Here is a 25,324-nt window from a genome sequence, read left to right on the forward strand (position 1 = left end):
GCTCCCAAATTCCTGGGATTACAGGTGTGAACCACGACACCCAGCCCCCAAATTATTAAGCTTATGGAAAAGTAGATAAAATACTGTAGTCACCTACCAAATACCCATTCCTAGAATTTAACAGTTATTAGTAATTTTGCCAAATTTGCTCTATTTGTTTCGCTGAATTTTATTTTATTTTATTGTTGTTTTTTTGAGATGAGTCTCACTCGGTTGCCCAGGCTGGAGTGCAGTAGCACCGTCTGGGCTCACTGCAACTTCCGCCTCTTGGGTTCAAGCAATTCTTCTGCCTCAGCTTCCCGAGTAGCTGGGACTACAGGCGAACGCCATCACGCCCAACTAATTTTGTATTTTTAGTAGAGACAGGATTTCACCATGTAAGCCAGGCTGGTCTCGAATTCCAGACCTCAGGTGATCCACCTGCCTCGGCCTCCCAGAGTGCTGGGATTACAGGCGTGAGCCACCGCACCCAGCCTTGTTTTGATGCATTTTTAAAAGATATGTCATTTTTTTTCTAATTATTTCATTACATATCTATTAAAAAGGGATATCTTTTTGTTGTTTTCTTTTTTTTTCTCACTGCTGTGAGAAAGTAGAGGGACTTTTTATTTTTTAACGTAACCACCTAACCATAATGAATAAAGTTAAGTAATTCTTTAATGTCATCTAAGAATTAGTTGATATTTAGATTTTTTTAGTTGTTCCCCCAGTATCTTTTTATAGTTGATGTGTTCAAATCAAAATGCAAACCAGGTCCCCACATGGCATTTAGTCTTTTTAAAAAACCTACAACAGTTACTATTTTGGTGACATTGATTTGATGAATAAACTGAGACAGTTCTTTTGTAAAATGTCTTGTTTTCTGAATTCATTTACTTTTTTGAGGATTAGCTTGTCCTCTGTTCTCTGTATTTACTATGAACTGAAAGTTAGACCTGTAGGCTTTGTTATATTTAGGTTAAGCATATCTTTGACAATTTTAAGACTATGTTATAAATGATGAGTTGTACTTCATATTGCAGCTATCAGCATGCAAATGTCACCGTTACACTGAGGTCTTCCTTTACCCTTCTGTTTCATATTGAAACTGCCTGTCGCCACCCAGCACTTCCTAGTCCCCTTCCTTGATTTTGTTTTCTCCATGGGACTTACCATCTTCTAATATTCTGTATAATTTCTTGTTAATTATGTTCCTTGTCCATTTCCCCGTACAGGAACATAAGCTTGCCTTGAGCAGGGATTTTTATTTTTTTTAATTGTTGTTTCTGCAGAATCAAGAACAGTGCCTGGTAAAATAAATATTTGTTGAATGAATAAATGAATTGACACTCTTTACTCAGCAAATAGATATCAGACGTTCTGGGCACTGGACAGTGTCCTATTAGCACAATTATTAAGTTTTATGCTTTGCAATTGTTTGTCATATGTGTCTATCTCCTTCAGACTTTGAGCTCCTTAAATTCAGAGGCTGCAGATCCATTAATCTCTATCCCAGTGCCTGGCAGGTTCCTTGGAACATTGAAGGGACATTATAAATGTTTCACTTATGTTTTACATGAATAAAATCAGGCTTTCTTTTTTTGTTGTTCTTTCTTTTCTTTAAAAAAATTTTTTAAAAATCATATCTTATCTATCTAGAGACTGGGTTATGAGACTGGCTAAAGTTTTGTATTTTTGATAGAGATGGGGTTTCACCATGTTGCCAAGGCTGGTCTCAAACTCCTGGGCTGAAGCGATTCACCTGCCTCAGCCTCCCAAAGTGCTGGGATTACAGGCATGAACCACTGTGCCTGGCATCTGTTTGAGTGTTGCTGTTTCTCAGTCTCGAGTGCAATGGCGCGGTCACTGCTCACTGCAGTCTGGACTCCCAGGCTCAAGCCATCCTCCCAACTCAGCCTCCTGAGGAGCTGGGACTACAGGCACATGCCACCCCTCCCAGCTAATTTTTTCTTTTTAATTTTTTTTGTAGAGATGGAGTCTCTCTGTGTTGCCCAGGCTGGTCTCGAATTCCTGAGCTCAAGCAACCCTCCTGCTTGGCCCTCCCAAAGGATTGGAATTACAGGTGTAAGCCACCACATCTGGCCAAAATCAGGATTTCTGTTCTCAAGAAGTTTTCAATCTCTCAGTGATCTATTTTCCGTTAGTCTTTTTCTTAGCAATATCTACCATTATTATTATATTAAAGTTCTATTACCAATGATAATCTATAATAATACTTCTAAGAGCAGTTAACATTTAGTTTGCTTGTTAGAGTTTGTAAAGCACTTTCCATATGTAATATTTTATTTAATCCTGATGACAGCACCATTGTTATCTCTAAATTCCAGATAATGGAACTAAGCTTAGCGCTGTTTAGTATTCAAGGTCACCCAGCTAGTAAATGGAAGGTATGGATTTGAACTTCGGTTTTTTTTTTTTTTAAAAAAAAAACCTTTTGTTATGGAACATTTCAAATATATACTATGTAAGTAGAGAGAATAGTTTAATTAATTCCCATGTACCCATTACCCAGCTTCAAAATTTATCATTTTGTGGCCAAACTTGTTTCATTTTCCCTCTTCCCTCCAATCCACTTCTACTTCTTTACCCTCACCTTCTCCACCAGATTCTTATGAAAATAAATTCCTGGCATCGTATTATTTTAATCATAAATTTCGATTTATATCTTTAAATGGTGAAGACTTTTTTTATTATTATACTTTAAGTTCTAGGGTACATGTGCACAACGTGCAGGTTTTTTACATAGGTATACATGTGCCATGTTAGTTTGCTGCACCCATCAACTCATCATTTACATTAGGTATTTCTCCTAATGCTATCCCTCCCCCAGCCTCCCACTCTCCGATAGGCCCTAGTGTGTGATGTTCCCCACCATGTGTCCAAGTGATCTCACTGTTCAGTTCCCACCTATGAGTGAGAACATGCGGTGTTTGGTTTTCTGTCCTTGTGATAGTTTGCTGAGAATGGTGGTTTCCAGCTTCATCCATTTCCCTGCAAAGGACATAAACTCATCTTTTTTTATGGCTGCGTAGTATTCCATGGTGTATATGTACCACATTTTCTTAATCCAGTCTATCGTTGGTGGACGTTTGGGTTAGTTCCAAGTCTTTGCTATCATGAATAGTGCTACAATAAACATATGTGTGCATGTATCTTTATAGTAGCATGATTTATAATCCTTTGGGTATATACCAGTAATGGGATGGCTGAGTCAAATGGTATTTCTAGTTCTAGATCCTTGAGGAATTGCCACACTGTCTTCCACAATGGTTGAACTAATTTATGCTCCCACCAACAATGTAAAAGCTTTCCTATTTCTCCACATCCTTTCCAGCATCTGTTGTTTCCTGACTTTTTAGTGATCACCATTCTAACTGGTATGAGATGGTATCTCATTGTGGTTTTGATTTGCATTTCTCTAATGACTAGTGATGATGAGCATTTTTTCATGTGTCTGTTGGCTGCATAAATGTGGTGAAGACTCTTAAAAAACAATCTTTTGTCATGTCTAAAAGCAAAATTTAACTCAGGTGTTCTGAAGTCAGCTCTCAAGCACTTTAATCAGTCCTTGCTGCGTGCATTAATCAAGTGGACCCTAGCTCCAAAAGAAATGAAGAGGGATGCCAGATGGACCCAGTTCTAGATTGGTGACCATAGTGTTTTTTATCCTTTCTTTTGTTCTGTCCAGAAATGTGGTATCTTATATTAATATTTTAGTGGATAAAACTACTCTGGCTTCTGCTTTTTCCTACTTTTTTTTTTTTTTTTTGTGATCAGGCAGTAGTATCTGAACTTATTTCACACGATTGATTCTTCACTTATGCTACTGTGCTAGTAGCTATGGAGGATGCAGAGCTATGAGACATGTTCCTTGTCCTTTAGGGGCTAGCAGTGTAGTCAGCAGACCATATATGTAGTATGTAGATAGTAAGTGCTAAAGTTTTCCATTTGCTCATTTTTTCATTTGCTCAGCATGTCTGAATACTTATTCTGTGCCAAACTTTGTGCTTTATGTTGGTAATAGAGATGTATCTGATGTAATCCCTGATCTGAGTCTTGAGTAAATAAGAAATGAATTAATAATATACTGTTTCAGGTCTTCTGAAAGGGGTAGGTTATGATATGGCCTCAGAGAAGGGGGTGATTAATTTTTGGAAGCAGTGTTCCAGAAATGCATTTTAGAGTGGTAGCGATGCTTGAGAAAAGTCCTAAAAATAGATTTTGGCCAGTTGGAAAACAGGAGGAAAGACATTTTAGTTGTGAGCAACCGTAACATGGGCATGGAGATGTGAGACACGCTATCACATTAGAAGAAATGCAACTAGTTTGGCTGGTGCAGATTTTAGGTTGGGAGCTCATCAAGAGATAAGACCAGAAGATTTGGAAGGGATCCAATTCTAAAGGGCCTTGTATTCTACCTTGTCAGTTTTTGTTTTAGAAATGTCACTCTGAGGGAAAGTATGGAGGATAAAGGAATTGGATGACTGGAGTTAGAGTGACCAATTAGAAGACTCTTAAGTTTGGAGAAAGGTGATGCAAGCCTGAACCAGGACAGTTTTAATGGTCAGAAGAAACAATTATTAGAGAAGGCTTCCCTGGAGGTAATTCTGTTTTTAGCTCAGGTGTGAAGGAGATCATTTATGTGTCATAGTAGAAGGAGTGCTAAGGGATTATTTCAGAAAGTAAAAGAACTTGAGTAAAGTATCCAGATGGATAAGGAATGTCACTAGGTCAGATGCTCTCTTATCTTTTTTTTTATTTTCATTTTCATTTATTTTCTCCCCCCTCCCCTCTTTTTTTTCTCACAAGGTCTCACTCCAGACTGGAGTGCAGTGGTGCGATCACGGCTCACTGAAACCTCCACCTCCCAGGCTTATGCAATCCTCTCACCTCAGCCTCCCAAGTAGCTGGAACTATAGGCATGTGCCACCATGCCTGGCTAATCATTTCTTAGTTGTGGTAACAATAAAAATTTATTTTCTTAACCATTTTAAGTGTGCAGTTCATGTGTATTAAGTACATTCATATTGTTATGCAGCCATCACCACTGTCCATCTCCAGAACTCTTTTCATCTTGTAAAACTGAAACTGAAACTCTTTCCCATTAAACAGTAATCCTCCATTGCACCCCCTCCAGCCCCTGGCAACCACCACCATTCTACCATTTTTTTTTTCTTTTTTTTTAGACAGAGTCTCAATCTGTCGCTCAGGCTGGAGTGCAGTGGCGTGATCTCGGCTCACTGCAACTTCTGCCTCCTGAGTTCAAGTGATTCTCCTGCCTCAGCCTTCTGAGTAGCTGGGACTATAGGTGTGTGCCACCATGCCTGGCTAAGTTTTGTATTTTTAGTAGAGACAGGGTTTTGCCATGTTGGCCAGTCTGGTCTCAAACTTCCTGACATAGGTGATCTGCCCGCCTCAGCCTCCCAAAGTGTTGGAATTATGAGCCACTGTGCCCGGTCTCATTCTACATTTTGTCTCTGTTATATGCATAATAAGTGGCATAGCATGCCAACGCTGTATCTATTGCCCCTTCCCCTGCTTTAGGCCTCCTTATTGTGCCTGGTGACCTCCTTAGAAACTGAATATAGGAGGTGGGGAGTTGGTCTTATTTGAAAAGTACCTCATCCTTTCAGCATACACTTAATTAGTTTTGTCTTTAGTATAGAAAGATGATCTATTCTCAGCACTGGCAAGGTACTTTTTTTCCCCTGTCATTTCATATATATTTATTGATCTTTTTAGTGTCAGGTATTGTGCTATATTGAGATATGGCAGTGAACAAGAGAGCATTCCTTTTTGTCTTTGGAAGAAATTTCTTACCACAGGAATTTTGGTGCCCATTGGAAACCACCTCTCACTCTCTAAGCTAAAACAGTCAGACTATTTCTTTGTCAGTCTCCCCTGCAGCTCGGGCCCAGGCACAAGACTTATACTCAGACAGTCACACTTGCCTCCTGCAGACTTTTAATCAGGATCTGGTGATTCAAAAAAGCAGGTAGGACTGAGCACGGTGGCTCACACCTGTAATTCCAGAACTTTGGGAAGCCGAGGCAGGAGGATTGCTTGAGCTCAGAAGTTTGAGACCAACCTGGGCAGCAAAGCAAAAGCTCATCTCTACTAAAAATTAAAAAAAAGTGGCTAGGTGTGGTAGCATGTACCTGTAGTCCTAGCTACTTGGGAGGCAGAGGTTGGAGGTTCACTTGAGCCCAGGAGGTTAAGGTTCTAGTTAGCCATGATTGCACCACTGCATTGTGACCTGGGAGACAGTGAGACCCTGTCTCAAAAAAAAGGTAGAATGAAAGATTCTTTCTGGTGATAGCAGTAGTAGCTGCCACACTCACCTTCCAGGGACTCCAAGAGCAGTGGTGCTGGCAGCAATGTTGTATCCCCAGTGTTGTTGGTGCAAGTTGCTGTGACTTGTGTCTAACATGACTACTCAGTGGAGGTCAGGTACTTTTAATGCCAACAGCACATTTTTTATTAGAAGTTAGTGACATCAGAATGGCATAGAAAAGTTCTCATTCACTTTGCAACATTTGGATGTAATGTATCAACTGAGAAAGCCGTTTCCCCGGCAGAGGTTGCAGTGAGCCAAGATTGCGCACTGCACTCCAGCCTGGGCAACAGAGTAAAACTCCATCTCAATAAATAAATAAATAAATAAATAAATAAATAAATAAATAAGTAGCTGTCTCTCCAGAAGTATATAAAATTAATTTTTCAGGAATGATGCCATAGAATACTTGGATCATTGAATCTCTTTTGGGGTGTTAGTTTTCCATATTCCTATTTGTTGGTTAGCTAAGTGTAAAGCATCAAAGTGATAATTGCTTCTTTTTTTCCAGGAGAATGATCCATCTGTGAGACTGAAAATTGCATCATTGTTGGGTTTATTATCAAAGACAGCAGGATTTTCACCAGACTGCATTATGGATGATGCTATTAACATCCTGCAGAATGAAAGTAAGTTGCAATTTAAAAGCTGTATAGTCAGAGCAGAAATCTTTAGTTCTTTCTTATAGAAGTTAGGACAAAATTTTGTTGTGTTGGTTGTTGTTGAAAAGGAATTTGAGGATAATTTAATGAAACCATGTATATATATTTACATTAGAGTAGAAGTACAGTTTCTCTCTTAATAACTGTCATTTATTGGCCAAGTACCATATATTTGAGGTAGTTTACATATGATATAGATATTATTGTCCCTTTTTTTTTTGCTTGTTTGTTTTTTTATTTTGTGGTAGGGCCTTGATATGTTGAGCAACCTGACTCCAGGCCAGAGTCCGGAAGTCCAAACATGTTAATGACCCTTGCTATGTATTACCCTATTGCTTTCTAAAAAGATTATTTCAGCTTACAATGAAACCTGTAACTGAACATGTAGTACTCGTTTCATCAAGAAACGTTCTTTTTTTTTTTTTTTGACGGAGTCTCGCTCTGTCTCCCAGGCTGGAGTGCAGTGGCACGATCTCAGCTCACTGCAAGCTGTGCCTCCTGGGTTCACGCCATTCTCCTGCCTCAACTTCTGGAGTAGCTGGGACTACAGGTGCCCGCCACCACACCCGGCTGATTTTTTATATTTTTAGTAGAGACGGGGTTTCACTATGTTAGCCAGGATGGTCTCAATCTCCTGACCTTGTGATCCTCTCGCTTCGGCCTGCCAAAGTGCTGGGATTACAGGCGTGAGCCACCGCACCCGGCCAAGACATATTTTTAAAAGCACTAAAACAGGCTAGGCACAGGTTAGGCTAGGCCTGTAATCCCAAAACGTTGGGAGGTCGAAGTGAAAGGATCCCTTGAGCCCGGGAATTTGAGACCAGTCTGGGCAACATAATTAAATCTTGTCTCTACAAAAGATTAAAAAATTAGCCAAACCTGGTTGCTCACACCTTTATCCCAGCTGCTTGGGAGGCTAAAGTGGGAGGACTGCTTCGACCTAGGAGATTGAGGCTGCAGTAAGCCATGATCATGCCACTGTATTTCAGCCTGGGTAACAGAGTGAGACCCTGTCTCAAAAAATAAATTCAAATAAAATAAAATAAATACAAGCACCAAAAGAATAACATTGCTTCAGTACAGAAGTATCATTTTTTCCCATGGAAAATTCTTATGGTAGCTATGTGAGAAGTGACATTTTAAGGATAACTAGACTGGGCGCGGTGGCTCACGCCTGTAATCCCAACACTTTGGGAGGCCGAGGCGGGTGGATCACGAGGTCAGGAGATCGAGACCATCCTGGCTAACATGGTGAAACACCGTCTCTACTAAAAAGACAAAAAATTGGCTGGGTGTGGTGGCGGGCACCTGTAGACCCAGCTGCTTGGGAGGCTGAGGCAGGAGAGTGGAGTGAACCCGGGAGGTGGAGCTTGCAGTTAACAGAGATTGTGCCACTGTACTCCAGCCTGGGTGACAGAGCAAGACTCTGTCTCAAGGAAAAAAAAAAAAAAAAAGGGATAACTAGGTGTTCAGTGGGGAGTGGGGTCAAGAATGGAGTCAGGTGTGGGGGAAGGCATTCTACGTTGAAAAGTTAGCCTGAGCAAAGATAGGGGGACATGGAATTTTAAGTAGTTGGAAAAAAGAGTGTTAAAGGAGACCTGAAAGAGATGAAGCTAGAAAGATAGGCAAGGGTAAACATCATGGAAGGCCTGGTGTGTATGTATTATATGCCTTCTAGGATATTTGGACTTTATCTTGAAGGCAATGGAAAACGTTTTTTTCTTCCTTTTTTTTTTTTGAGACAGAGTCTTGCTCTGTCACCCAGGCTGGAGTGCAGTGGAGCGATCTCGGCTCACTGCAACCTCTGCCTCCGGGGTTCAAGCCATTCTCCTGCCTCAGCCCTCTGAGTAGCTGGGATTACAGGTGTGTGCCACCATGCCTGGCTATTTTTTGTATTTTTAGTAGAGACGGTGTTTCACCATGTTGGTCAGGCTGGTCTTGAATTCCTGACCTCGTGATCCGCCCGCCTCGGCCTCCCAAAGTCCTGGGATTACAGGCATAAACCACCGCGCCTGGCCTTTTTTTTTTCTGTTTCTTAGTGTGAAAAAACTCTTGAATCAATCCAGCACTAAACATTTTTGGAGTGCACTATGTACATAGAACTATACTCTATCCTGTGGAGAACTCAGACATTTAAACATGATCCCTTTAGGAAATTAGCTTTTAGTTGAGGGCATGAAGGATCACACAGTAGAACCCAGTTGACAAAAGTCTACTTTTTTTTCTTCTGTTTTTTTTTAAGACTGGGTCTTGCTCTGTTTCCCCGGCTGGAGTGCTGTGGCGCAATTACGGCTCACTGCTGCCTTGATCTCCCAGGCTCAAGCGGTCCTCCTACCTCGGCCTCCTGAGTAGCTGGGACTCTGGGTGCACACCACCTGGCTGACTCATTTTTTCAGATTTATTTTTGTAGAAACAGAGTCTCCCTCTGTTGCCCAGGCTGGTCTTGAACTCCTGGGCTCAAGGGATTCTCCTGCCTTAACTTCTCAAAGTGCTGGGATTACAGTTGTGAGTCACTGCACCTAGCCAATCTACATTCTTTTTTTTTTTTTTTTTTTTTGAGACGGAGTCTCGCTCTGCCGCCCAGGCTGGAGTACAGTGGCCGGATCTCAGCTCACTGCAAGCTCCGCCTCCCGGGTTCACGCCATTCTCCTGCCTCAGCCTCCCGAGTAGCTGGGACTACAGGCGCCCGCCTCCGCGCCCGGCTAGTTTTTTGTATTTTTTTTTTTAGTAGAGACGGGGTTTCACCATGTTAGCCAGGATGGTCTCGATCTCCTGACCTCGTGATCCGCCCGTCTCGGCCTCCCAAAGTGCTGGGATTACAGGCTTGAGCCACCGCGCCCGGCCCCCAATCTACATTCTTTACCCAAGTAAATTAGTTTATATAGTTATCCCCTTTTGAAATTTTCCAAGCCAACTTTCCATCTCCCTCTCTAGAGTCTCATCAAGTCCTAGCTCAGCTGCTGGATACTTTGCTTGCAATTGGCACTAAGCTACCAGAGAATCAAGCTATCCAGATGCGATTAGTGGATGTGGCCTGCAAGGTAAGAGTATAATGCTCTTCTTTCTTGAACTGCTTTGCATTACTGGAAAGGTGGTAAGAGCTATAAAATCTACTCAGATCTATCCTAAACCGGTAACTGAGGACTACTAAGGACCTTTAATGGTTTTAAGAGCTACCTCATTTTTTCATCTCTTGGTGTTGGATTAGGAATAAAGTTAAGTATACTTGTTATAAAATGAATTTCCTGATCCTTTCAAGACAAGTGAAAATAATTACAGTACATAGTTACTGTGTGTATTGTGCCTAATAATGCACTCTGCTTGTTATGGTGCTTTGTATTCAGTTTTCCATTTCATCCTCACAATCCTTCAGGTAAGTACTGTTATTTCTGTTTTACAAAGGTGAAAATTAAGATTTATGGAGTCTGATTTGTCTAGGTTTGCACAGCTAGGAGGTTGCAGTACCAGGGTATAAACTCTGTTTTTTCTGACCCCAAACTTGTTTTGTTTTTATTATGCCTTTTGCTTCAATAAACAGGCAAACTATACACAAGTAAATGTATGGGAAAAGTTTTGTACATTCTTTTTTTCTGATTTTAAAATAAATACATGTATTAATACGTTAATTGTGCCTTTTGATTTAATTTGGAGGTTAATTAGCCTCTTTTTATGTATACACAGCAACCCTTAGAACCTTGTATAATTGATTTTACTTTGTATCTTTTTGATAACTTTGAGAATATAAAAAAGTCAAATGCATTTGAATTGTGTTAGAGTATTATATTCTTGAAATTAGAAAGCTATTTCAGAGTCCCAGGAAAGACTACTTGATTTATCGTAAAAAAGCAAATATACATAAAAACAAAAACTCTTTGACAAGTACGATACAAAAAGCTTAAATAGGGCCAGGTGTGCTGGCTCACACCTGTAATCCCAGCACTTTGGTAGGCTGAGGTGGGCGGATCCTTTGAGATCAGGAGTTTGAAACCAGCCTGACCAACATGGTAAAACCCAATCTCTACTAAAAATACAAAAAAATTAGCCGGGCACGGTGATGCACGCCTGTAATCCCAGCTACTAGGGAGGCTGAGGCAGGAGAATTGCTTGAACCTGGGAGACGGAGGTTATGTGAGTGGAGATTGTGCCACTGCACTCCAGTCTGAGTGGTAGAGTGAGACTCTGTCTTTCAAAAAAAAGGAAAAACTAGGGATTATGTGTGTGGGAGAGTGAGTACATCTCCCCTGTGAGAGAAAATATATATCTGTGAAGTTTGCTTCGGAGAGTTGTCATAATGAGTGGGTTGTGATATCTGCAGTAAGTTTCTTAAATCTGCTTTAAATATATTTTTAACTATAAGATTTTATATTATTATATACTTAAATGTATTTTTTAAGAATTTGTACTCATAGAAAATTTGGAAAGATATTGAAAACTATAAAGAAAAATGCATTCATAATTCACTACCCAAAGGTAATCATTATTTGTCTTTTGATATATGGCTTTCTGATTTTTTTTCTGTATGCAAATCATTTGCTGTTGTTTTTTCTTTAAACACATTGCTGTAATCATGTAATTTTGCTCCTTTTTTGCTAACATAAGTATTTTTCTTATATGTGTTTTATAAACATAATTTGTAATGGCTGTGTAATATTATATCCAATAATTAAGCCATACTTTTTACTTAACTTCACCTATTACTGAATTTACATTGCAGCCATTTATTTAATTGGAAGTAATACTGCAGGGAATATTGCTCGTCTAAAATATTTTCTGTATTTAAAATTATATCTGAAACACAGACTATCAAAAGTAGAATTACTGAATTACTAATTGAAAACATTTAGAATTTATTTTACATTTTTTATTTTTATTTTTAGAAGAATAGAGTCTGGGTCTCATTGTGTTGCCTAGGCTACTCTCGAACTCCTGGACACAAGTGATCCCCCAGCTTTGACCTCCTGAAGTGCTGGGATCACAGGCATGAGCCACAGTGCCTGGCCTAGAATTTTTTTAAGGCTGTGTTCTTTATTTTTTTGAATAAAAGACAAGGATCTTGCTATGTTGCCCGAGATTACATGCGTGAACTACTGTGCCCAGCTAAGGCTCTTAATACTTTTTGTCAAATTGCTTTCCAAAGTGTTCCAATTTGTATGCCCACAAGCAGTATATGAGAGTGCCTAGTTTCACTGCTTTATTCTAGCATTAGATATTAATGTTTAAAAATCAAAGATAAACCTGTTAATTTGGTATGTGGAAAATGATACTTCATTTTTAAAAAATCTCTTTTTTGAAGAGACTGCTAATGAGGTTTCTTTTTCATGTTTTTCCTTTATTTGTATTTCCTCTCATGGGAATTAACTTTTTATGTCCTTTGCCAGTTAAGCATATAGAGTTTGTGTGTGTGTTTTTTTTAAATCATTTGTAGAGGTTCCTTTTTTTTCTTGAGACAGAGTCTCTCTCTGTTGCCCAGGCTGGAGTGCAGTGACGTGATCTCGGCTCACTGCGACCTCCGCCTCCTGGGTTCAGGCAATTCTCCTGCCTCAGCTTCCTGAGTAACTGGGACTACAGGCACGTGCCACCGTGCCCAGCTAATTTTTGTATTTTTAGTAGAGACGGGATTTCACCGTGTTAGCCAAGATGGTCTCGATCACCTGACCTCGTGATCTGCCCACTTCGGCCTTGCAAAGTGCTGGGATTACAGGTGTGAGCCACTGCACCCAGCCTGTAGAGGTTCTTAATAGGATAAAAATTGGAACTGTTTGTCAATGGCAAATCTGTCACAAGCTTTTTCAGACTACAGTAATGAAGGCTATCTATGATTCATAACTACAACCACTGTTTCTATTGCCAAATGCCATTTTGGTTTATGACTTTATCATACAATGTGCCTAAAAGTTTTTTGTTTTGTAATTGAGATGTAATTTATATACACATATTTACTCTTGATAGAAAAGATACAAAGTATGTTTTCTGACCACAGTGGGATGAAATTATAAATTAATGGGAAGAAATTTAGTAAACCCACAAACATGTGGAAATTAAACAACGTACTTTTCTGTGTAACTAATGAGTCAATGAAGAAATCAAAAGGGAAATTAGAAAATACTTTGAGATGAATAAAATAGAAAATGATGCAGCTAAAGCAGTGCCTGTAGAAGTTTATAGTTGTAAGTGCCCATCTTAAATAACAAAGAATAAGGATCTAAAATCAGTAACCTAACCTTCCAGCTTAAGACCCTGGAAAAGGAAGCGCCCATTAAACTTAAAGCATGTGAAGGAAGGGGATACTAAAGATTAGAGTAGAAATTAATGAAACAGAGAATAGAAAAACAACAGATAATCAACAAAACCAAATTTGCTTTTCTGAAAAGATCAACAAATTTGACAAACCTTTAGTTATATTGACCAAGAAAGAGAGAGAAGACTCAAATTACTAGACTCAGAAATGAGAGGACCAGAAGATGGACATATTAGGAAAAAAAAAAGGAAAAGCGAGGATACTGTCTAGGGCGGTGCTTATGTCTGCAATCCCGCAGTTTGAGAGGTCAAGGCAGGAGGGTCACTTGAGCCCAGGAGTTGAAGAACAGCCTGGGTCACATAGGGAGACCCATATCTACAAAAAACAAAAAAATTAGCCGGGTGTGGTGGCTTGTACCTATAGTCCCAGCTACTTGGGAAGCTGAGATGGGAGGATTGCTGTGCCTGGGAGGTTGAAGCTGCAGTGAGCTGTGATTGTGCCACTGCACTCCAGCCTGGGTGGTAGAGCAAGACCTTGGCTCAAAAAAAAAAAAAAAGAATTGAGAGTCAAGAAATTGGCCAGGTGTGGTGGCTCACACCTGTAATCCCACTACTTTGGGAGGCTGAGGTGAGCAGATCACTTGAGCCCAGGAGTTTGAGACCAGCCTAGGCAACATGGCAAAACCCCATCTCTACAAAAAATATAAAAACTAGCCAGGAATGGTGGTGCGCGCCTGTAGTCTCAGCTACTCGGGAGGCTGAAATGGGAGGATTGCTTGAGCCTGGGAAGTTGAGGCTGCCAGTGAGCCGAGACTGTGCTACTGCAGTCCAGCCTGAGTGACACAGCAAGACCCTGTCTCTAACGAAAAAAGAAGAAGAAGGAGAAGAAATAAACTCATGTGTCTTTGGTCAACTGATTTTCTATATGGATGCCAGTACTATTCAGTGGAGAAAAAAATTGTCTTTTCAATGCATGGTGTTGGGACATGTAAAAGAAGGAAGCTGGAAACTTCCCGCACACCATGCAGAAATTAGCTCAAAATGAATCAAAGACCTGAATATATGTGAGCTAAAATTATAAACCCCTAAGAAGAAAATATAGTGGTAAATTTTCATGTCTTTGGATTTGGCAGTGGATTATTAGATGTAACAAAAGCACATGTAATAAAAGAAAAAAGTTAATAAATTGGGTTTCACTAAAACTGAAAACTTGTTTTTCAGAGAAAAGACAACCCATGGAATAGGAAAAAATACTTGTAAATCATATATATAATGAGGTAATTGTATTTTTTTTTTTTTTTTTTTTTTGAGTCAGAGTCTCACTTTGTCATCCAGGCTGGAGTGCTATGGTGGCTTGACCTCAGCTCACTGCAACCTCTGCCTCCCAGGTTCAAGTGGTTCTCCTGCTTCAGCCTCCTGAGTAGCTGGGATTACAGGCGTGTGCCCAGCTGTTTTTTGTATTTTTGGTAGAGATGGGGTTTCACTATGTTGGTCAGGCTGACCTCAAACTCCTGACCTCAAGTGATCTACCCACCTTGGCTTCCCAAAGTGCTGGGATTACAGGTGTGAACCACCTCACCCGGCTGGTAATTGTATTTAGACTATCTAAGGAACTCTTACAACCCAATAATAAAAATTCAAATAACCCAATTAAAAACATGACAGAGAAGGGAAAGTGGCAAATTAAAAAAAAAAAAAGTATTAAACTAACATGGGCAAAAGTTCTGAATAGGTATTTCTCCAAAGTCTTGATACACAAAAGAGATAAACACACAACACAAAAGCTTAACATCACTTGTCACTAGGGAAATGCATATCAAAACCACAATGAGCTGGGTGCTGTGGCTCACGCCTATAATCCCAGCGCTGTGGGAGGCCAAGACGGGTGGATCACTTGAGGTCAGGAGTTCGAGACTGGCCTGGCCAACATGGTGAAACCCTGTCTCTACTAAAAATACAAAAATTAGCCACATGTGGTGGTGGGCGCCTGTAATCCCAGCTATTCGGGAGGTTGAGGCATGGGGCTCGAACCTGGGAGGTGGAGGTTGCAGTGAGCCAAGATCTTCCCATTGCATTCCAGCCTGGGTGACAGAGCAAGAGTCTGTCTGAAAACAAAGAACAAAAAACCCACAATTAGATGCCATCTCACATTTCTAGGATGTCTGTAATAAAACTGCCTCCCAGGCTCAAGTGATCCTCCTGCCTCAGCCTCCCAAGTAGCTGGGACTACAGGTGCATGCCAGCACGCCTGGATAATTTTTGTATTTTTTGTAGAGATGGGGTTTTGGCGTGTTACCCAGACTGGTCTTGAACTCCTGAGCTCAAGAGATCTGTCTGTCTCAGCCTCCCAAAGTGCTAGGATTACAGGAGTGAGCCACTGCGCCTAGTGTTCACTCAGCTGCTTTCAAAAACAGTGTGGCAGTTCCTCAAAAAATTAAAAATAGCCTTACCATAGGACCCAGCTGTTCTACTTGTAGATATCTGCCAACAAACTACTGAAACATATTAACTCGGAAGTTTGTATATGAATTTTTTTTTTTTCCCCCAGATGGAGTCTCACTCTGTTGCCCAAGCTGGAGTGCAGTGGTGTGATCTTGGCTCACTGCAACCTCTGCCTCCTGGGTTCAAGCAATTCTCCTGCCTCTGTGTCCTGAGTAGCTGGGACTACAGGTGCTCGCCACTACGCCTGGCTAATTTTTTTGTATTTTTAGTAGAGACGGGGTTTCACCGTGTTGGACTGACTGGTCTCGAACTCTTGACCTCAGGTGATCTGCCCGCCTCAGCCCCCCAAAGTGCTGGGATGACAGGCGTGAGCCACTGCACCTGGCCCTATGGATGTTTGCAGCAGCAGCATTCACAATAGTCAAAGGTGGGAGCAAGTCAAATGACCATCAACTGATGAATTGATAAACAATGCACGTTAGAATATTATTTGGCCATTAAAAAGAATAAAATACCAATACATTCTACAATTTCGTCGGACTTTGACAACATTATGCTAAGTGAAAGAAGCCAGACACAAAAGACCACCTATTACATGATTCAGTTTATATTAAATTTCCATAATAGGTTAAGTCTATAGAGACAGAAAGTACATTAGTGGTTGGTTAGGACTTAGGCAAACAGAGAGATAGGAATTGATAGCTAAAGGGTACAGAATGGCTTTTTTTTTTTTTTTTTTTTTTTTTGCAGGAGGGGGATCTTTCTGTAATGATAATGTTTGAAAACTGACCGTGGTGATTGTTGTGCATATATGTGCAATACTGAAAGCATTGAATTGGCCAGGTGCAGTAGCTCATGCCTGTAATCCTAACGCTTCCCAAGGTGGGAAGCTCGCTTGAATGCAGGTGTTCAAGATCAGCTTGAGCAACACAATGAGACCTCATCTGTGCAAAAGAACTAGCCGGTGTGATGGTGCACATCTGTAGCTTCAGCTACTTTGGGAGGCTGAGGCAAGAAGCTTGCTTGAGCCCAGGAGGTCAAGGCTGCAGTGAGCTATGATGACATCACTGCGTTCCACCCTGGGCGACAGAGTGAGGCGCTGTCATTTATTCATTCATTCATAAATACATACATATATATACATACATACCGTTGAATTGTACATGTTGTCTGGGAGAATTGCATATGTTCTCTGGGAGAATTGCATGGTATACGTATTATATCTTATCACAACTATTAAAAATTTATACTTCAGGCCTGGCGTGGTGGCTCACACTTGTAATCCCAGCACTTTGGGAGGCCAAAGCAGGCAGATCACTTGAGGCCAGGAGTTTGACACCAGCCTGGCCAACATGGTGATAACCCTGTCTCTACTGAAAATATAAAAATTAGCTGGGTGTGGTGGTAATCCCAGCTACCCTGATGGCTGAGGCATGAAAATCACTTGAACCAGGGAGGCAGAGGCTGCAGTGATCTGAGATCACGCTGCTGCACCCCAGCCTGGGTGACAGAGTGAGACTCTGTCTCAAAATAAATAAATATAAGGAAAAAAATTATACTTCACTGAATTTTGGTGAATTTATCAACATTTACATTTTTTCCCACGTTTTGGCTGATTTGAATAATGCTGCTATGAATATTCACTTTCAAGTTTTTTGCTTAATATGTGTTTTCAGTTCTCTTGGATATATACTAAGAATATTCACTTACAAATTTTTGCTTACTACATGTTTTCAATTCTCTTGGATGAATACTAAGGAGCAGAATTTTGGGGTCATATGGTAATTAAGTGTTTAAGTTTTTAATAAAATTGTCATAAAATAGAGATAACATAAAATTTACTATGTCAGCCATTTTAAAACATACTGTTTAGTGACATTAAGTATATTCACAGAGTTGTGTGATCATCACCACCTTTCACTGACAGAGCTCTTTTTGTTTTGCGGAAGTGAAACTCTATACCCATTAAACAATAACTCCCCATCCCCTAGTCCCTAACAACCACCATTCTATATACTGTTTTTATAAATTTTTCTACTGTAGGGATTTCATGTAAGTGGAATCATGGAATATTTGTCCTTTTGTGCCTAGCTTATTTTACTTAGCATAATGTCCTCAAAGTTCATCCACATTGTAACATGTGTCAGGATTTTCTTCCTTTTTACAGCTGAATAATGTACCATTTAAGTAAATTGGAGAAATCATGCCCTTTTTCCACCAAAGTAAATGCTTCATATGTATTTTTTAAGGGTATCAATTACAGCATGCATCACTTAATAATGACATTTCAGTCAAGGATGGACTGCATATACGACAGTGTAATGTATATTAGTATATATAGTATAACAGTAATATAACGTAAGGTTATATTATATTTTTACTGTACTACTTTCTCTATGTGTAGATATGTTTAGATTACACAAATACTTACCATTATGTTACAGTTGCCTACAATATTCAGTACAGTAACATGTTGTACAGGTTTATAGCTTAGGAGCATTAGGCTATATCATGTAGCCTAGATGTAGTAGGCTTTACAATCTAGGTTTGGGTAAGAACACTCTTGATGTTGGCACAGTGATGAAATCACCTAATGATGCATTTATCAGAATGTATGCTTTTTGGTAATTGATGCATGACTATATTTAGTTTTCATGTCTCTTTTGTTTCCCTTAATCTGAAAAGATCACTCAACCTTTCTTTGTCTTTCATTACCTTGACATTTTTGAGAAGTGTAGGGCATTTATTTTGTAAAATGTCTTGCAATCTGGTTTTATCTGATATTTTCAGTTTAGATTCAGCCAATGCATTTTGACAAGAATATAACAAATAATTTTGTGTCCCTCACAATGTATCATATCATGAGGCACAGATACGTTTGACTCGTTGATGATGTTGCCTTTGATACTTGGCTAAGGTGGTGTCTGCCAGGTTTTGATTATAGAGTTATTTGATCCCCAAAATTAAAAATAGAATTGCCATATGATCCAGCAATTCACTTCTGGGATATACCTCTCTAAGGGCTGCCATAACAAAATGCCACAGGCTGGATGGCTTAAACAACAGAAATTGCTCACGTTTCTGAAGTCTAGAATCGAAGATCAAGGTGCTGGCAAATTCGGTTCCTAGTGAGGGCTCTCTACCTGGCTTGAAGACAACTGCCTACTCGCTGTGTTCTCTTATGGCCTCTCCCCTGTACATGAGGAGAGAGAGCTCTCATAAGGACACCAGTCCTATTGGATTAGAGTCCCATCCTTATGACCTCATTTAACCTTAATTACCTCTCGAAAGGCCCCATCTCCAAATGCAGTTATAATGTATTGCATTTCTTTTGTAACTATGACTATTGGGTCATGAGTTCCTTAAGGAAACTTACTTTTCCAAAGAAGACATATAGATGGCCAATAAGCCAATAAGAAAAGATGCTTAATATCACTGATCATTAATCATTAGGGAAAGAAAGTCAAAACCACAGTGTGGTATCACTTCATACCCATTAGGATAGCTATTGCCAAAAAGAAAAAAGTATTGGCAAGGATTGGAACCCTTGTGCATTGATAGTATTAGTGCAAAATAGTGCAGCCATTGTGGAAAACAAGATGGCAGTTCCCAAAAATTCATGGGTTGGAAGAATTAATATGTTAAAATGTCCATACTACCCAAAATGATCTACAGATTCAGTGTAATCCCTGTCAAAATTCCAGTATCATTTTTCACAGAAATAGAAAAAAAATCTTTAAAATTTGTATGAAACCACAAAATAATTTTGAACAAAAAGAACAAAGCCAGAGACACTACATTCCCTGTTTTCAAAATATAAAGCAGTTGTAGTCAAGACAACATGGTACTGGCATAAAAACAGTACCAAAGGAACAGGATAGAAAGCCAGAAACAAACCCATGCATTTATGGTCAGCTGATTTTTGACAGTGGTGCCAGGAACACACACTGGGTAAAGGACAATTATTCAATAGATGATGCTGGGAGAAGTGGTCATTCATATGCAGGAGAATGAAATTAGACCCTTATGTCATATACATACTTGAACTGAGTGGATTAAAGACGTAAACAAAAGACCTGAAACTGCAAAACTGCTAGAAGAAAACACAGGGAAAGCTCTGTGGCATTGGTCTGGGCAATGATTTTTTTGTGTGACTTTAAAAGAACAGGCAACCAACAACAACAAAAAATAGACAAATGGGACTGTATCAAACTAAATAGTTTCTATACAAGAAAAGAAACTGAAGAGAGTGAAGTGAAGAGACAACCCATAGAGGTTAAAAAAAAAAAAAAAAGTGTAAACCATATATCTGACAAGGGCTAATATCCAAAATATATAAGGAATTCAACTAAGTAGCAACAACAACAACAAAACCTGGCTACAAAAATGGGTAAAGGACCAGAACAGACCCTTCATACAGATGACCAACAGGTTCATGAAAAAGTGTGCAACATCACTAGTCATTGGGAAAATGCAGATTGCAGATTAAATGAGATATCACCTCACATCTATTAGAATGGTTTTTATAAAAAAATGAACAATAACAAGTGTTGACATGGGGAGACAAGGAAACCCTCGTACACTGTTGGCAAAGATGTAAATTAGTACAGCTATTTATGGAAAACAAGATGAAGGTCTCAAAAAACTAAAAATAGAACTAGCATGTGATCTAGCCATCCTACTTCTGGGTATATATCTAAAGGAATTGCAATCAGTATGTTGAAGGGATGCTTGCACTCCAATGTTCATTGCATCAGTGTTCACAATAGCCAGTGTATGGAATCAACCTGTTTATCAGCAGATGAATGGATAAAGAAGATGTGGTATATACATGCAATGGAATACTATTCAGCCTTGTAAATGAAGGGGATCCTGTCATTCGTGTCAACATGTATGAATCTTGAAGACATTATACTAAGTGATATAAGCCAAGCACAGAAAAACACATGCCACATGATCTCATTTATATGTATAATTTTAAAAAGTTGAACTCAAAGAGAGTAGAGTGATGATCACCAGAGGCTGGGAGTGGTAGTAAAGTGAGGGAGTGGGGAGTTACTGGTCAAAGGTTACAAAGTTTCAGCTCAACAGGAGGAATAGGAGAAATAGGTTTTGAGATCTATTACATAGCAGGTGACTATAGTCCACAATAATGTATATTTAAAAATAACTAAGAGGAGGGAGGTGCAGTGACTCACACCTGTAATCCCAACACTTTGTGAGGTCAAGGTGGGAGGGTTGCTTGAGCCCAGGAATTCAAGACCAGCCTGGGCAACATGGCGAGACTCTGTCTCTACAAAAGTAAAAAAAGTAGCTGGGCATGGTGGTGTGCACCTGTAGTCTCAGGCTGAGTCAGGAGGATTGCTTGAACCCAGGAGTTCCAGGCTGTGTGAGCTATAATCGTACCACTACACTCCAGCCTAGGTGACAGAGGAAGACCTTGTCTCTTAAAAAACAAAAAACCTAAGTGAATATTTCAAATGTCTCACCACAAAAAATGATAGGTGATGGATATATGTTAATTAGCTTGATTTAATAATTCCACATTGCATACATGTATCAAAGTATCACATTTTATCCCATAAATATATATAATTATGACTATAATAATAAAATATTAAAATCAAAAATAGATAATTTGTGGAGAGATACTTTGAGATTATGTAAATATGCTCTTCGTCATCAAACTTTACCCACCATTTTAGCAACTGTTATTAAATCTTTCCTGACTTTGTTATCACCATAAAAAGAGCTTGCCTCCCCTCCCTCCCTCTCTTCTTTTCTTCCTACTTTCCTTCCCTCCCTCCCTCCCTCCCTCCAGTCTCCCTTCCTCATTCCTTCCTCCTTCCTTCCATTCATCTCCTGTTTTATTTACTATGTTATACTATAATCATTATTTTTTGAAGTTTAAATGGTCTCTTTATAATAATTTTTAAATACAGGATGTTACTTTGTTGTATTCTTTGTATCACAGTAGGAAGAAAGTCATGCTTTTGGATACTTTTCAAAGTTCTTCTCATTTATCCTCTCCTTAATCATTTTACTTATTGGATAGCTAATCCTCATTTGAGAGACGAATAGACATAGTTCAAAGACTTGACAGGAAATTAATGCAGTTTTCTTGTGTAGCATTTGCACAGCTGAAATTGAGGGTCTTCTGCTTCCTTTCCTATTTGTAAAGATTTTTCTGGGAGAACAAAGGTCTTGTTAAAAGAGGGTATCCATTAGAATCTGCATACAGAATACACCAAGTTGTCATCTGTCCTTAAAAACCATCCATATCGGCCGGGCGCGGTGGCTCAAGCCTGTAATCCCAGCACTTTGGGAGGCCGAGACGGGCGGATCACGAGGTCAGGAGATCGAGACCATCCTGGCTTACCCGGTGAAACCCCGTCTCTACTAAAAAGACAAAAAACTAGCCGGGCGAGGTGGCGGGCGCCTGTAGTCCCAGCTACTTGGGAGGCTGAGGCAGGAGAATGGCGTAAACCCGGGAGGCGGAGCTTGCAGTGAGCTGAGATGCAGCCACTGCACTCCAGCCTGGGCGACAGAGCGAGACTCCGTCTCAAAAAAAAAAACAAAAAAACCCATCCATATCAAGGATCACCTGAGTCCAAGAGTTTGAGACCCGTCTAGGCAATATGGCAACATTCCATTTCTACAAAAATTTTAAAAATTAGCCAGGTGTCATGGCACACACCTGTGGTCCCAGCTACTCAGGAGACTGAGGTAGGAATATCTCTTAAGCTTGTTAGGCCAAGGTTGCAGTAAATACTGATCGCCACACTGCTCTCCAACCTGGGTGACAGAGCGAGACCCTTATCTCATAAGAAAAAAAAATCCATATCGATGCTGAATGGGTCAGTATGTTATTTTTGTCTTATTCAACTTCATTCTCAGATTTTGTTGATATGCAGAACCATTTTTTAAAATATATAGCAAAATTGTAAACTAGTTTATTTTTATTGGTCTATTATTGGGGATGTGGTTTGCTTACTTCCTCCATTAATATACTTCAATGGCCTGACGAAGTGTGTAACACCAAAGCAGCATCTGCAGATACTTAGCAGTTTTTTTTTTAATTAATAAGTTTTTATCCAACAGTATAAAGAAAAGCAGTTCTTAATGATGGTAACCTTGATGCAAGAAGTGACCTGTAGGGGAAGGACATCATAAAACTGTAATTGTTTCCCTGACAGCATGAGACTCTCTTTTGGGCTAAGATTCAGTGTGCAGTAATACATTGATTGTGCATTATTGTTGCCTGGTTAACAGAAGCTGGAAGGATTTAGTTTGATGCTTGAAAATCAAAGTATTTGTAACAGAGGTGCAATCAACAGGTTAGTCATGAGAAATGATGTTTTTATGCTAAATATAAATAGTTCATTTGTTTTGTTTTTGTTTTTTAGGGGGCGCAGTTTGAGACAGAGTCTTGCTCTGTTGCTCAGGCTGGAGTGCAGTGGCGTGATCTCGGCTCACTGAAACCTCCGCCTCCTGGGTTCAAGCAATTCTCTGGCCTCAGCCTCCTGAGTAGCTGGAATTACAGGTGTGTGCCACCATACCTGACTATAAATTTTTTTTTAAAGAAATGGGGCCTCGCTGTGTTGTTCAAGCTGGCCAAATCCCATTCACTTTTCTCCAAACTAGTGACTCACTTTGAGAATCATGATCCTTCAGTGGGTAATGCGACCAATTTCTTCAGACGTGATTTTTTTTTTTTTTTGAAAAAGAAAATGAAATATAAATATCAGAGTAAATCACAAGCTATAAGGTAAATATTGTTTTGTTAAACTTGGTGTATGTGTGTTTTTATGTACTGTGTTGCAATATTATGTATGTTTCTTACTTTGGATGTTAGTCAAAAGAAGTTTGAAATCCAGAGTTTTGTACCTTTTTTATTACCTCATGTACAATCTCATGTCTTCAAAGTATTTTTAATATATGTTACTGTATTATTCATATAGCTTGTTTTAGTAGCATTGGACTAGGGTAATGCAGGAGGAAAACTGATAATTTATTAAAATTCCCGGTGAGAAGTGCTAACATAAGAAATATTGATAGTACTAAATGTTGACAAGGATGTGGCACATCTAGAACACTTATGCAGCACTGGTGGAAATGTAAATTAGTACAGCCATTATGGAAAACTATTTGGCAGTATCTTCTTTTTTGGAGGCAGTGTCTCACTCTGTCACCCAGGTTGGAGTGCAGTGGCATGATCACGGCTCACTGCAACCTCCACTTCCAAGGCTCAAAGGATCCTCCTATCTCAGCCTCCTGGGTAGCTGGGACTATAGGCATGTGCCATCACACCCAGCTGATTTTTGTATTTTTTGGTAGAGACAGGATTTCACCATTTGCCCAGGGCAGTCTTGAACTCCCGGGCTCAAGTGATCCTCCTGCCTTGGCCTCCCAGAGTGCTGGCATTATAGGCATCAGCTACTGTACCCAACTGGCAGTATCTTCTTAAGCTGAAGCATGTCTTTTTACCTATCAATTCTACTTGTACATGTATATCCGACAAAAATGTGAACATGTACACCAAAAGCCACATACAAGAATAATCACAGTAGCATTATTCAAAATAGCCAAAGACTGGAAATAACTTAAATATTCATCAACAGAAAGGCTAAATAGATTTTCATGTGTTTACAAATGAATACTGTATAAGTAACAAGAATAAATGAGCCATTGCTATCTGCCATACCTTGCATAAATCTCACAAACATAATATTAAGCCACAGAAGCCAGATACTATTTGATTTCATAAAGTACAAAAATAAACAAATGAACCTATGTGTTAGAAGTCAGGATAGTAGCTATTTTTGGTGGTGGTGTGGTGAGGTAGTTGCTTGGAGGAGGAATGAGGGATATTTCTGGTGTGTTGGTTATATACTATTTAATCTGGGTGCTTGCTATATATGTGTATTTGTGAAAATTTATTGAGCTGTACACTTAAGATTTTTGCATATTTCTGTGGATATTAAAAGTTTAAAAAATTTATACATTTTTGTCTTGTTTTAAAATTTGAAAGCAAGTAAAAGGCAATTCAGGGACGAATTTTAAAGTACTTACTCTATACAAGGCAAAGTACTAGCTATTGGGAATACAAAGATGAAAAACTAGGACTTTTATTTTCTAAGGACTCATTTTTTTTTTGAGAAGACACATACTCAAGTAACATGATGCTAAACAGACTGTCCTGAGAATGTAGGGCTTGAAATCACCCCTAAGGTTGATGCAATGCTTTTGTTTCTGGTTTTGTCTGTGTTTGTTAAGATATCTTAATCATGTCCTTTTTTTCTTTTTCTTTTTCTTTTCTTTTTTTTTTTTTTTGATAGCATCTTACAGATACGTCTCATGGTGTAAGAAATAAGTGCCTGCAGTTACTTGGCAATCTTGGCTCTTTGGAGAAAAGTGTCACAAAAGATGCAGAAGGCCTAGCTGCCAGAGATGTCCAGAAGATTATAGGGGATTACTTCAGTGACCAAGACCCACGTGTCAGAACAGCAGCTATAAAAGCCATGGTAAACATGATTATGGAAACTAGTTGGGGCTAGTGTTCATTTTTGTTTTTTAAGTTTATAGCTAGTGCTATAAACTTTATAGGCAGCTAGTGCTGCCTTGGATACATTGTGAATCCTTCAGCATA

The 25,324-nt window shown here is 39.5% G+C and overlaps 1 protein-coding gene across 6 annotated transcripts in view; it reads left to right on the plus strand.

Moving 5' to 3' along the window:
• The window catches only part of INTS4 (integrator complex subunit 4), a 109,701-nt gene that overhangs the window by 5,119 nt on the left and 79,258 nt on the right, over positions 1-25,324 (plus strand). For 2 of the 6 annotated variants that reach the window (XM_031653084.1, XM_021926350.2), the window contains exons 3-5: positions 6,846-6,963; positions 9,931-10,037; positions 25,014-25,199. In XM_031653084.1, the coding sequence (XP_031508944.1) occupies positions 6,846-6,963; positions 9,931-10,037; positions 25,014-25,199 (411 nt within the window). Of the gene's footprint in view, positions 1-2,021; positions 2,065-2,120; positions 2,140-4,915; positions 4,960-5,413; positions 5,996-6,845; positions 6,964-9,930; positions 10,038-25,013; positions 25,200-25,324 lie in introns of those variants that run through there. The other 4 variants (XM_031653086.1, XM_031653085.1, XM_031653088.1 and 1 more) reach the window with 4 other exon arrangements.

This window comes from Papio anubis, chromosome 12 (genome assembly GCF_008728515.1).
Source record: "Papio anubis isolate 15944 chromosome 12, Panubis1.0, whole genome shotgun sequence".
Classification (NCBI taxonomy): domain Eukaryota; kingdom Metazoa; phylum Chordata; class Mammalia; order Primates; family Cercopithecidae; genus Papio; species Papio anubis.